General features: G+C 31.7%; 2 protein-coding genes across 2 annotated transcripts in view; both read left to right on the top strand.

Annotated features, from left to right (window-relative positions):
- LOC109349831 (hexokinase-1-like) lies at positions 3,792 to 8,516 on the top strand. Its single transcript, XM_019590831.1, has 9 exons — positions 3,792 to 4,240; positions 5,171 to 5,321; positions 5,400 to 5,582; positions 5,865 to 5,939; positions 6,127 to 6,282; positions 6,537 to 6,635; positions 6,712 to 6,842; positions 7,462 to 7,543; positions 7,879 to 8,516. The coding sequence occupies exons 1-9, from the start codon at positions 3,969 to 3,971 to the stop codon at positions 8,221 to 8,223; spliced, it is 1,494 nt and encodes a 497-aa protein (XP_019446376.1). The 5' UTR covers positions 3,792 to 3,968; the 3' UTR covers positions 8,224 to 8,516.
- The window catches only part of LOC109349832 (rRNA methyltransferase 1, mitochondrial-like), a 2,562-nt gene continuing 1,504 nt past the window's right edge, over positions 10,969 to 12,026 (top strand). The window contains 2 exon segments of the mRNA XM_019590833.1: positions 10,969 to 11,411; positions 11,413 to 11,480. Coding sequence (XP_019446378.1) covers positions 10,980 to 11,411; positions 11,413 to 11,480 — 500 coding nt within the window. The 5' untranslated portion in view covers positions 10,969 to 10,979.

Genomic DNA, 12,026 nt, shown 5'->3' with positions numbered 1-12,026 from the left:
ACTTATTTATAAAAATTCCACATTTTTATTTTCGTTATTTACATCAGAGACACGAAAAAGAGAAAAAAATTATAAATCTTCAAGACAATCATCCCAACTTGATTAATGAAGTAACCTATAACAAATGAAAGAAATTGTTGTGCCCATAGTATGGTATGTAACATGTTATGCTAAGTTAATTGATTTTACTAATGATTGTTCTGTATTTATTAAAAAATGTGAATATGGAATAATAACGTTATTTAAAGAGAAATGAATATGAATAAAACAGTCTGCTTAAAAAAAAACCAATATGGGTTATTCTCTATCATGAAATTCTTTTGTTGTTAATGTTATATCTATTATTCTATAGACAAATTAAACCTAAAGTATGCACTTTCATTATATACAAGTTTATCAATTATTTAATTTAATATCAGCCTTATAACAAGCAAATAATGATGAATTAAAATATACAAACTCACCTGGATGCCAAGAAAATAAATATTTTTTACACAGTGAAAGCCTGGATCCCGTATGAGCGCTTAGGGATGCCCAGGACGCGTGGCACCGCGTTACTGGATGAAGATGGAGGAATGCAGTGCCTGGACACGTGTCCGTGTCCTACTCGCTAGTGAGAAGGGTACACCAGCTATACCGTGAGACCGCTTGCGGTGGATCCAGGCGTCTGGGATAGGGTCCTGATCCTGTGTTGCTGGGCGCACGGAAGAAGAGTGCACCCGCTGACGTGGGGCAGCGTGGCTGGAAGAAGGAAAGGGCGCACAATAGGTTACGTGGACGCGCCTACAGGGGATCCCGAGTGCACACGGGATGAGTATCCAGTGCGGCAATTTTTGGTGAGCTTGGGTAACGTTTCACTGCCTGATTGGCTACAGCGAAGTCAGCGTGTGATGCAAAAAAAAGTCTGCGGCTTGGACGGTTGTGATGCGATCCTGGGATGGGTGCACGAAGACAGCGGTGGACACAAGCGCACGGGAATATTTCTCTAGTCAATTTTCTTTCTCTCTCTGGACGTGTTTGGCAAGGGGTTTGGGGAACCTTAGGGTATTTTGGCAGTGTTTTTACTGTGTAAAACAAGCTCCGCTCTACTATTGTCCTAAACCTCTATTTATAATAAAAACACAACAAAATTAAAATCCCTAAACATTTGCCTATCTTTTTAATTCTCAATAAAATCTTATACAGATATTTAGGAATCACAATAAGCCTAATAAGCCTAGTTTGATTCACCATTAACTCTAAAATTTGAAATTCAATTTTGAAAATTTGAATTCAAATTTCAAATAACTTAGAGATTTTGAAATATATTTTTTTTACTTTATTTTTATGTTTTATCCAAAATTCATAAATAACCCTTTTTTTTTATTTTTTTTTTTTTTTGAATTCCGAAAATAAAATAAAAAAACATTTTTATTATTATTAGTTATTATGGCATTCAATTGTGATTTTAGGCATGATATGCTAAAAAATTCCAAAAATTAGTTTTCTTTAAAAAAACATTTTTCTCATACTTTTTATATTCTTTTTTTTGTTTTGGAAGATGACACATGGGCCTATGGTGGCCCAAACAATATTTTTTAAAAATTGTTTTTAGTGCTTATACTTTATTTGTATTTTCTAGAAATGAAAAATTCATTATTTTGGAAATGGATTAGGCTTTTTCCTGGGCCGGACGAAAATGGGTATTCACAATGCAAAAGAAAGTGCAATGCAATGACAAGACACTTTTGTCCAAACTAGTGGAGTAATGACGCGTGAATATTTATATATGTGAGCACAAACACAAGAGAGAACATGGGAGATTTATTCTCACAGCAAAAGGGTGAAGATGTTCTTGTCCAGTTCAAAATGGTCCATTTTGTTATGTCATGCAAACAAAACAGAAATACTAATTTGATGGGACTGATTATTATTTTAGAACCGTAAATAAAAGGGAGCATTAATCATACAAGCCAATGAGCCATATCAAAGTGCCCAATCCCGCCAAAACAAATGATCGATCAGATAATTAGGTCACACTACAAATTGCAAATTTGCAAGACAAAAATATCACTGCATAGATAATTATTATCATTCTAGCAAATAGAGATCCAATAATACCTTATATAATTAAATAAACTCTTTGTTGGTAAATAATTATAAGTTTAAAATTTATGCATCGTCAATGTAAATTTTTTTACATTATTAATATATCATCAAAACACTTATACTGTCAGTATAAACATATTAAATCTAATAATTATTCTTTGTCAACAAGTTCATTCTTGCTACTTGAAGGAAAATCTTTTTGTGATAACCAACAACATTTTCTTTCACAAAAACATAATGATTGTTTGTGACTGGTATGCAGGAATCATTGGTGAATCGAATAAATATAAATGTTTAATGTATGCCCTAATTGGTGTATTGAAATGGTAATGTTGGTTACTTGGGGTCAGTTACATGACTAGTCCAAATTAATTCTAAATAAGACATCTCTAGTAATGAAGAATTAAATGTTTTTTCTCTTCATATCTTCAGTGAAAAATATAATTTCAAAATAAAAAAAATAAAAATATTATTATATGTTATGTTTGTTACTCAGAATCAACATTATCACTAAAAGTTAACATCATAAGAATGTAATGAAGTTGTCCAACTCATTATATTACAAAAAAATATTAGATTAAAAGATTTGTTATTTATGTCCTGTTCTTTACCTAAAAAATTGTGATAATCACACGTGTCATGACAAATAGAATAGTAATAATTTGTGACAAAGAAAATCGTATCCCAGTAGATTAATGTATAAAATTTATGGCATTGTCTATTTTTCATGATTTTTTATTTTTATATAGCAAATGGTTTTTTATGAGAATGGGAAGAGTGAAAATCGTGCATATGCCTGAAGTCAAGTATGTGTGCTCTTCGGATTTTTCTATCAAACAAGTTATCTTTTAGGACTGATTTATTTGCTTTTATGTTTCGGAAAAAGAAATTAAAACATTACAGTGGGGCGGAGGTACATTGGTAGTAATATTTCGCCAAAGCTAATATCACATGTTTCAAAACGAACTACTTTATAATAATTGTTTGACCAACAAATTTGGTCTTTAGTAAGCATTTGTACACCTTTTAGAAATCGTGATAGTCTCATACAATTATAATAAAGAAGTCGTGATTATACAATATAACTATTTGGTAAAATTTAGAAGTCCTGATAATATATAACTTTGTATGTCTTAATAAAATTGAGGGTTCAAAATAAATCTGAAGACCGAAATAAAATAGGATATTCATTCTTTATCAAAAGAATTTAGTTACATAATTTTATAATTAGTTCTGGAAAAAAAAATCTCATACAAACTATGAGGACTAAATATATTATTTAGCAATAAAAGAAACTGAGAGCAGAAGGAGCTGGCTATATAAACAATAAAAGAAAGGAGGGAGGAATTAAAAATTGAGATTTGACAATTAACAAGATTCTATTTATTGTTTTAATTAAAATCCAATTTTCTTATGTATGGTTTAATTAACTTGTCCTAACTTTGTTCATAAAACCTTTCAACCTCATCACTAATAATGGTCCAATTTATTGCTGGCAACTTAATCAACCAATCTTGTTATTTATTTGCATCATAAACTTGTTGTCAGTTTTTATTTCAGGAAAATCTGTTTTTTGTCCAACAAAAAATGCTTCAAATCAATCTATTTTAAGTATTGTCCTATTTTCCATTTTTATTACGCTGTTACATAATTTCTATTTAAATCCCTCACTTCACATTGTTACATTATAGAATTTTATTTTTCTTTATAATTCTCCTCTATCAATTTTCTCATTCTACCTACTAACACCACTATCATTTTCTCACCAATCACCAATAATTTTTTAACCTTCCCACAAATTTTGGATTCACCCAATTCTGGATTTTCTTACTCTCAACAATAAAGTTTCCGACTTTATCATATTCAGATTTTTTTAACTGATGGGTAAGGTTGCAATTGGAGCTGCGGTTGTTACCGCCGCTGCTGTGTCTGCTGCGGTGGCGCTGGTGGTGCGCCACCGTATGAGATGTTCGGCGAAGTGGGCAAGAGTGATAGCTATATTGAAGGAGTTTGAGGGAAAATGTGAGACTCCAATTGCGAAACTTAGACAAGTGGGTGATGCAATGGATGTGGAGATGCATGCTGGTCTTGCATCTGAAGGTGGTAGCAAGTTGAAGATGTTGATCAGCTATGTTGATAATCTCCCAACTGGGTTTGTAGATTTATCTTCTCTATCTTTTTTATTATTGATTTGTTTTTTGATATCACAATAAAATGTGTGTGGTTTTTATTATATGGATTTTTTCTGAGTTTTATATTTAAAAGAGTAAGAGATATGTGTTGTTTGAAACTGTCAAGGATCAAGTTTGATGTCTGATTTGAGGGCTATCTTTTTTTATTTTTTGATTGGTTTTTGTTGTTTTATTTGACATGTTTAATACATTTCTGTTTGGCTATTTTTGTTTATGTATTTTATCTAGAGAAGATAAAATTAGAAATGAATGTATTAATTTGAATGTTGGAATATCTCCTATTGTAGAATCACATCTTATGTGGTTTAGAGATGTGTGGAGGAGAAACACCTTGAGGGGATTAGGTTAAATGGAAGTTAGTCCAATTCTTGGTGGAAGAGTGAAATCAAGAAAAAGCATACGCGAAACAATTAAGAAAGACTTAGAGATCAATGATTTATCGATGAACATGATTTGTAATACAACATTACGGCATCGTTCCGTCCATGTAGTCGAACCATCTAATGGGATAAAAACTTGGTTGTTGTTGTTTTGCTAATATATATACAGCTGAGAAAATCACTGCTCATACCCATAGTGTAAATAGTCAGAAGATGGTCCATTGGTTTTGAGGTGTTGATAGAAGAACTCAAGCATGAATGCTGATGTCTAATGATTCATATGATACTGTTTGTTGCTCTTTAAAACTGACATTATTTTATCATTTTCTTAATCAACCAATCTTGTTATCTATTTGTATCATAAATGGTCCACCTGTTTGTTCATCAAACCCATTATCGTTGTGCCGAAACTCAACCTCTAACCTATGCAAAACTATCAAACAAATATTATTAATTTTTAAAAATAACTTCTTTACCATTTTTATTTTGTTATATAATAATGATTTGCAGGGATGAGGAAGGACTCTATTATGCTCTGGACCTTGGTGGCACAAACTTCCGTGCCCTTCGTGTACATTTAGGTGGGAAAGATAAGGGAGTTATCGGCCAAGAGTTCGAAGAAGTTTCAATTCCTCCTCATTTGATGATTGGTACTGCAGATGTAAGTGTGTTATGAGAAAATGTATTAGTATTTGAGCCTGCATACCCTCTGATATATATATTCATTATCTTGTTACAGGGGTTATTTGATTTTATAGCATCAGCTCTTGCAAAGTTTGTTGCTTCAGAACCTGATGAATATCATCTTCCCAATGGCAGACAAAGAGAACTGGGTTTTACGTTCTCATTCCCTGTGAGGCAAACATCAATTTCATCTGGATCTTTAATAAGGTGGACTAAGGGTTTCAATATTGAAGATTTGGTAAAAAAAATTACCTTTATTGTGTTATGTTAAATTTTATTTGTATTGCCATTCTTTCTTGTCATCATTTATCTTTATTATATTGTGATGCATGTTCTAGACTCTAGAGAATTTATTTTGTGCTCCAGGTATTTCGAAGCTTACCTTATTAGTTTTCAGATTTGTATTTTATGAAGTCTTTTTGAAGAGAGAACTTTCTTCTACTAGTTTTCTTTGTTCCTCGAAAGTTCTCTCATTGAGCATGATAATCTGACAGCCACTTTTTTATATGGTTGTTTGTAGGTTGGTGAAGATGTGGTGGGAGAACTAACCAAGTCCATGGAAAAAATTGGCCTGGATATGCGGGTTGCAGCTCTGGTAACTCTCACTCTCCTCTCTTTATTCCGAGTTTCTTTTTCTAGTCAGAACTTGTGAATCATAATTTGTAGTTTGTGTCAGACAGAAAATTTGGAGTATAAGGTTTTATAGTGTTGTTTTTGGGTAAATTATTGGTTGCTTAATTTCTTAATCTGAAACAAAAACCTAACCTCATTATGTGATCTAGGTTAATGATACCATTGGAACATTAGCTGGAGGCAAATTCCACAATCAGGATGTCGTTGCTGCTGTGATTCTTGGTACCGGGACAAATGCAGCATATGTAGAACATTCTCATGCTATTCCAAAATGGCAAGGTCTTCATCCAAAATCAGGAGATATGGTGAGTAGGTCCGGCAATAAAATCCATTCATTTTTTATCTATCCAATCCATCTATATTTAAACCAATCCTGATGTATCTTAAGTGGTTTATTGCTATCCAATCTAATCCAACCATCTGTCACTCCTAATCGTAAGTACTAAGTAGGTTATGACTCTTAATTTCTTGCATGATAGAACTGTTTTTCATGCTATACATAGAGGCAGGAAATGATTATCTGGTGCCAAAGTGTGCTAATTACTTCTAAATAATATAGGTTATAAACACGGAGTGGGGTAATTTCGGATCCACGCACCTTCCTCTAACTGAATATGATCAAGCTCTAGATGCTGAGAGCTTAAACCCTGGGGAACAGGTAATTATCTTCCATCATATTCATTAATTAAAATGACTGACATGAATCTGTAACATTCTTCCACTAATGTTTGCAGATTTTTGAGAAGTTGATTTCGGGTATGTATTTGGGAGACATTGTAAGAAGAGTTTTACTGAAGATGGCTGAAGAAGCCGACTTTTTTGGAGATACTGTCCCCCCCAAGTTGAGAGTTCCTTTCATACTTAGGTATGATAATTTATACCACCAAACAGTCACTTTTACTTGTCTAGGATGATACCTGTTTATATTTGCCACATTGCCTTCTGTAGGTGGTTTTTTCTTTCATATCATACCTTGCCGACAATGATTCTAATTCTTGCCCTTCATATTAATTCCTTGAATTGCATAGAAAGCTGAGCAAACTAAGATGTTTGCTCTGTTCAGACTTCTTCACATGGACCATCTTAGATCATGTTGGAGTGCTAATCCTTCTTTACTATGCATTTCACAGGATTGATTGATACATTCTGTGTCTATAATTGGTAGCCAGTAATTGACACATTTTTGTAACATTTTATTTACTTTGAAACTTGTTATCAGCACTAGAGTGCTGCATTACAAGATTGGGTTGCCATTGCCTCTTTTTAGTTCGCGTAGGTGGTTGATAGGAGAGGTTAGGATATGAAAAAAGTGAAATGGAGGACAAGCATAGAAATTGCGTTAATTTTCATTATTTCACTTTCATTCCTTTATATGCTAATGTCACCTGTTTTGCCCTTTTAGTTGTATATATGTCACTGCAAATTGCAACACATTCTTTTTTTGGTATTAGAGCTTTCAAGAATTTTGACATCTTTTGTATTAGGACACCTGACATGTCTGCCATGCACCATGACACATCTCCAGATCTGAAAGTGGTTGGAAACAAATTGAAGGATATATTAGAGGTATGTATGCTCACTGACCCTGTTGAAATAGTCCTATCTTTTTTCACATCCTCATTCCTCCTATTCTGGTTTAAAATTCCGGGTTACGTTATGTATACCACAATTGCCACCACTGTGCGGTTGGAGACTTCTTAAATTGCAACTACGGTTGCAGACCACAGTGTAAAACCATGCCTCCTGAATTGAATTTGAAAAGGTGAAACTGATGATAGATTGTTTGGGATCTATCATTCATAATAGAATCTTACAGATTATGATAAAGGGCATTACAAAATTTACATTTCAAAACCCGACAAGGAATGTGATAGTTTTCTAAGTGCTTTCCTTTTTGTCAGATATCCAACACGTCCGTGAAAGTGAGGAAGGTTGTTGTGGAAATCTGTGACATCGTCGCTTATCGCGGGGCTCGCCTTGCTGCTGGCGGTATTTTGGGCATCCTTAAGAAAATTGGAAGAGACACAGTTAAGGCAGGGGAGAATTCAAAATCAGTGGTAGCATTGGATGGAGGATTGTTTGAACACTACTCTAAATTCAGAACTTGCTTGGAGAGTACAATCCATGAATTGTTGGGAGATGAAGCAGCTGAAACTATTGCCATAGAACATTCTAATGATGGCTCCGGCATTGGAGCAGCTCTATTGGCAGCTTCTCACTCTCAGTATCTGGGAATAGAGTCCTAAAGTTATTGCTGAGATCAAAAGATATGTAATAGTAATCATTTATATATGCATAATAATAGATCAACAAATTGAAGCAGTGATGCCTTAGCTACTGAGGGGTCATTCATTATTTTCATTGCAGTGTTTTTCTGCAATGTCAAGGAATAATTTGGGAGATGTAATATTAAATTGTGAGTAGTCACCTTTTGGGTAATGTAACCTGTTTGCAACAGGAATAAATCACAATTTCATGTATTGACAAACCTCAAATGAATGTAGAGTTATTATTATTAAATACTTACTTTGGTGTTTTACCTTCTTTTTTTAACCTGTTTGCCATCTTTCTGTTTGCTAAATAATGCAAGTTGGCCTAACTTGAAACCATAATAATTCTTCATTGTATGACCCATAAAATATTAAACTATATGCTTAAATTCGTAAAAGGTTTTTCAACTCTCCCAAGCCTCAATCCAAAATTTTACTGGTACTATTATTAAAGTATCATATAATATAAAATGATTGTCTTAGTTATATCACATCAAAAAATGTTAACTTAGTTTTATAAAAAATGTTTAGAAAGGGCGATAGATTATATAACTGAAAAGATACATAGAATTATATATTTGTTATATATTAATTAGAATAAAATTTAAAATATATTTCCTTCAAAACAATAAATATAATAATCACATTGATTATGATTATATTATTTTTTAATAAAGCTCATTTAAAATATAATTATTAAATATCAATATAAAGATAGGGGTATTTTATGATAATATTATACTATATACGTTGGCAATATATATCATATACATATAACTTTTCAAGTTATTTCTAGAAATGTCAAAAAAAAGGTTCACACATTATAAATGTCAATAAAAATATATTTTAAAAGAAAATATATATTTTCATTATATCATCTAATATTTATATTTAATCATTATTGAGTTTTTTAAAAATAATATAAATTATGAATAATGTAGATATCTTAATGTACCTACAAATGACATTGTAATAGCTTTCACTTAATGTGAATCTCAAAATGAATGACTTTTCTTTTCATTGCATCGCAATATCTATACTATATATAAAGCCAAAACATGATGTAACCACCACCATGGCATAATTTATATATTCCTATTTTGCCCTTCAAAAATTTAATTTAAAAAAATCATATAATCTTAAATAACCACCTCAAATATATTAACTATAAGTTGCATATCTATAATACTTAATAAAGGAAAAACCTAACTTAACTTTCATCAAGTTATTTTGGGTTTTTCTATTTCATATTTTATTTCATCTAATTTTATTGTATAAGTTATACTTTCATCTTTACATATACTTATACTACTAAACATTTATATCATATTTTATAACTTCTATAATTTCATCTTTATATATACTTATACCAATAAACATTTATTTCATATTTTATAACTTCTAATTTTATTTTATAACTTCTAATTTCATCTTTATATATACTTATACCAATGAACATTTATTTCATATTTTATAACTTCTAATTTCATTTTATAACTTCTAATTTTATCTTTACTAGCGTGTCAACCCGTTTTCCTATTGTTTGTAATGTGTATTCTACATATTAAGTTGTATTATATATTGTAATTTGCAGTTGAATATATATTCGTTTGAGGTAATTGTTCAATTTTAAAGAAATGATGTTTATACAATTGTGTTCATCAAGAATAGAGTCTTGACATTTTCACTTAATTTTATTTTCTAGCGTGTTGACAGGTATTACTGTGTCTGTCAACCCGCTTTCATATTGTTTGTAACGTGTAGTCTGGATGTTTTAAATGTCAAATATTCACATACTCTTTACTCAATGGCATACATTGTGACCAATGCAATATATTTCATGCATTCCTAATTTTTAATTTAATGGATATACATTGTGACCAATGCAATAGATTTACTCAATAGATTTTAATTAATTAGACAAAAAATCACTTTTAAATGTAGAATACACAATACAAACGATAGGAAATTGGGTTGACAGATCCGGTAGTGTCTGTTAACACGCTAGAAAATAAAATTAAGTGAAGAGATCAAGACTCTATTCTTGATGAACACAATTGTATATATATCATTTCTTTAAGATTGAACAATTATCTCAAACGAATATATATTCAACTGCAAATTACAATATATAATACAACTTAATAGGTAGAATACACATTACAAACAATAGGAAAGCGGGTTGACACGCTAGTCAGCTATAATGTTAATCATCAATAGTAAAACGGCACGTCTCCTCTACCTCGTAATGTCTGTGAATCAAATTTAAGTGCCAGTTAGCACAGTTCACCCGACCAAATATATTCTCAAGTTCTGCAAAATGACTAAAGATTTGACCACAAAATCCGGTAGGTAATAAAAAGAAAATGAACAAAGAAAACGAATAAACATATTAATAACATATTGATCTGTTATATAAAACTGAAAAAATCAAAGTTAATTTTTAGGCATTAAATTATTATATCATAATTTTTTGTGGTTGAGTTTTTTTACACATTAAAGCCATACCTCGCTCACATTGTGATAATACTATAATAGACAAACAGGTAAGACGATGCGAGTTATTAAACTAAAATTACATGTATCCCAACGTGCAAAAATTTGAAACCCACCTCTTCCCAGATCATATAGTACTTCATTCCTTAATCCTTTAGTTTTTTCTCACCATTTGCTGCATCCAGTTTTAATATTTGTATCTGAGTTTCAGTTTTAAAACTTCATACACAGATATAATGTATAGCAATATATCTAAAGTCCATGCATTTCCTTTAGCCTCCAAAATCTCTTCACAACCCAGATGCTACAATTCACCTCTCGCCTTAAAGTTTCAATCTTTACCCTTTGCTTTTCATCAAAAACCCTCTCAAAACCCTGAATTTAAAAATCCTAGTCATAGACATGGAAGCTTATGTTTGATGAACCCAGTTAATCCCTTGGCTCAGTTGCAGCATGGAGCATTGGAAATGGGTAAGATGCTAAAAGTTGGTAGAAGATATTGTAGAGGTAGCAATAATAGGAAGAAGAAGGACAAGAAAGGGTTTGAGAAAGTTCTGAAGATTGCTGAAAAGTTTGGTTTGAGTGTAAAAGAAGCGCCGAAGCATGATCTGAATATGGTGGTTGATAACCGTCCGCATCAGGGTCTGGTTTTAGATGCTTCACCACTTGCCACTTGAGATGGTGAAAATAATGGAGCTGGACCCTGTGTCTATCGATGAAGGGAAGGGTTCCTTTTGTTAAAAATAGTAATAATTCAAAATTCTGTTAAGTTAGTTAGTCACTAGCTTACTATAAATGGCAACTTGTGTAACTTGATCAATATGAAGAAGATTGAATTCCCTTTTCTTGCATACACTTTTCTCTAATTCTAACATTCTGTTTCTGCACATTTACTATCATTCTTTCTTTCTCTCAAAGCCAACTTCTTCTCTTCTCTGTTTTCGGTTTTGTGTTCCAATAGTTATTTGATGGTGTGCATTATGTAGCATTACAGTAGCATTTTGGACCACATAGATTTAAGTATACCATCTGACTTTGCATTACACAATTGAATTTATGGTCTCCAAAGCTCATATCTATCTAAATTTTTTGTAACAAATAAAGAAATCATATAAATTTGCATTCAAGCCAGCAAGATGCATACTACAGTATGTTTCTATATCATGAATAAAGAATTAGTACAATTGTATTTTGAAACATCACCAAAACTAAACTAAACCATCCCAAATTTAAGATTCCAAATTAAGAATCCTTTTTTTACTAATAAAGGTATCTTCACTTTT

Source organism: Lupinus angustifolius, chromosome LG06 (assembly GCF_001865875.1).
Source record: "Lupinus angustifolius cultivar Tanjil chromosome LG06, LupAngTanjil_v1.0, whole genome shotgun sequence".
Lineage (NCBI taxonomy): Eukaryota > Viridiplantae > Streptophyta > Magnoliopsida > Fabales > Fabaceae > Lupinus > Lupinus angustifolius.
This window is presented reverse-complemented; position numbering and strand designations above follow the sequence as displayed.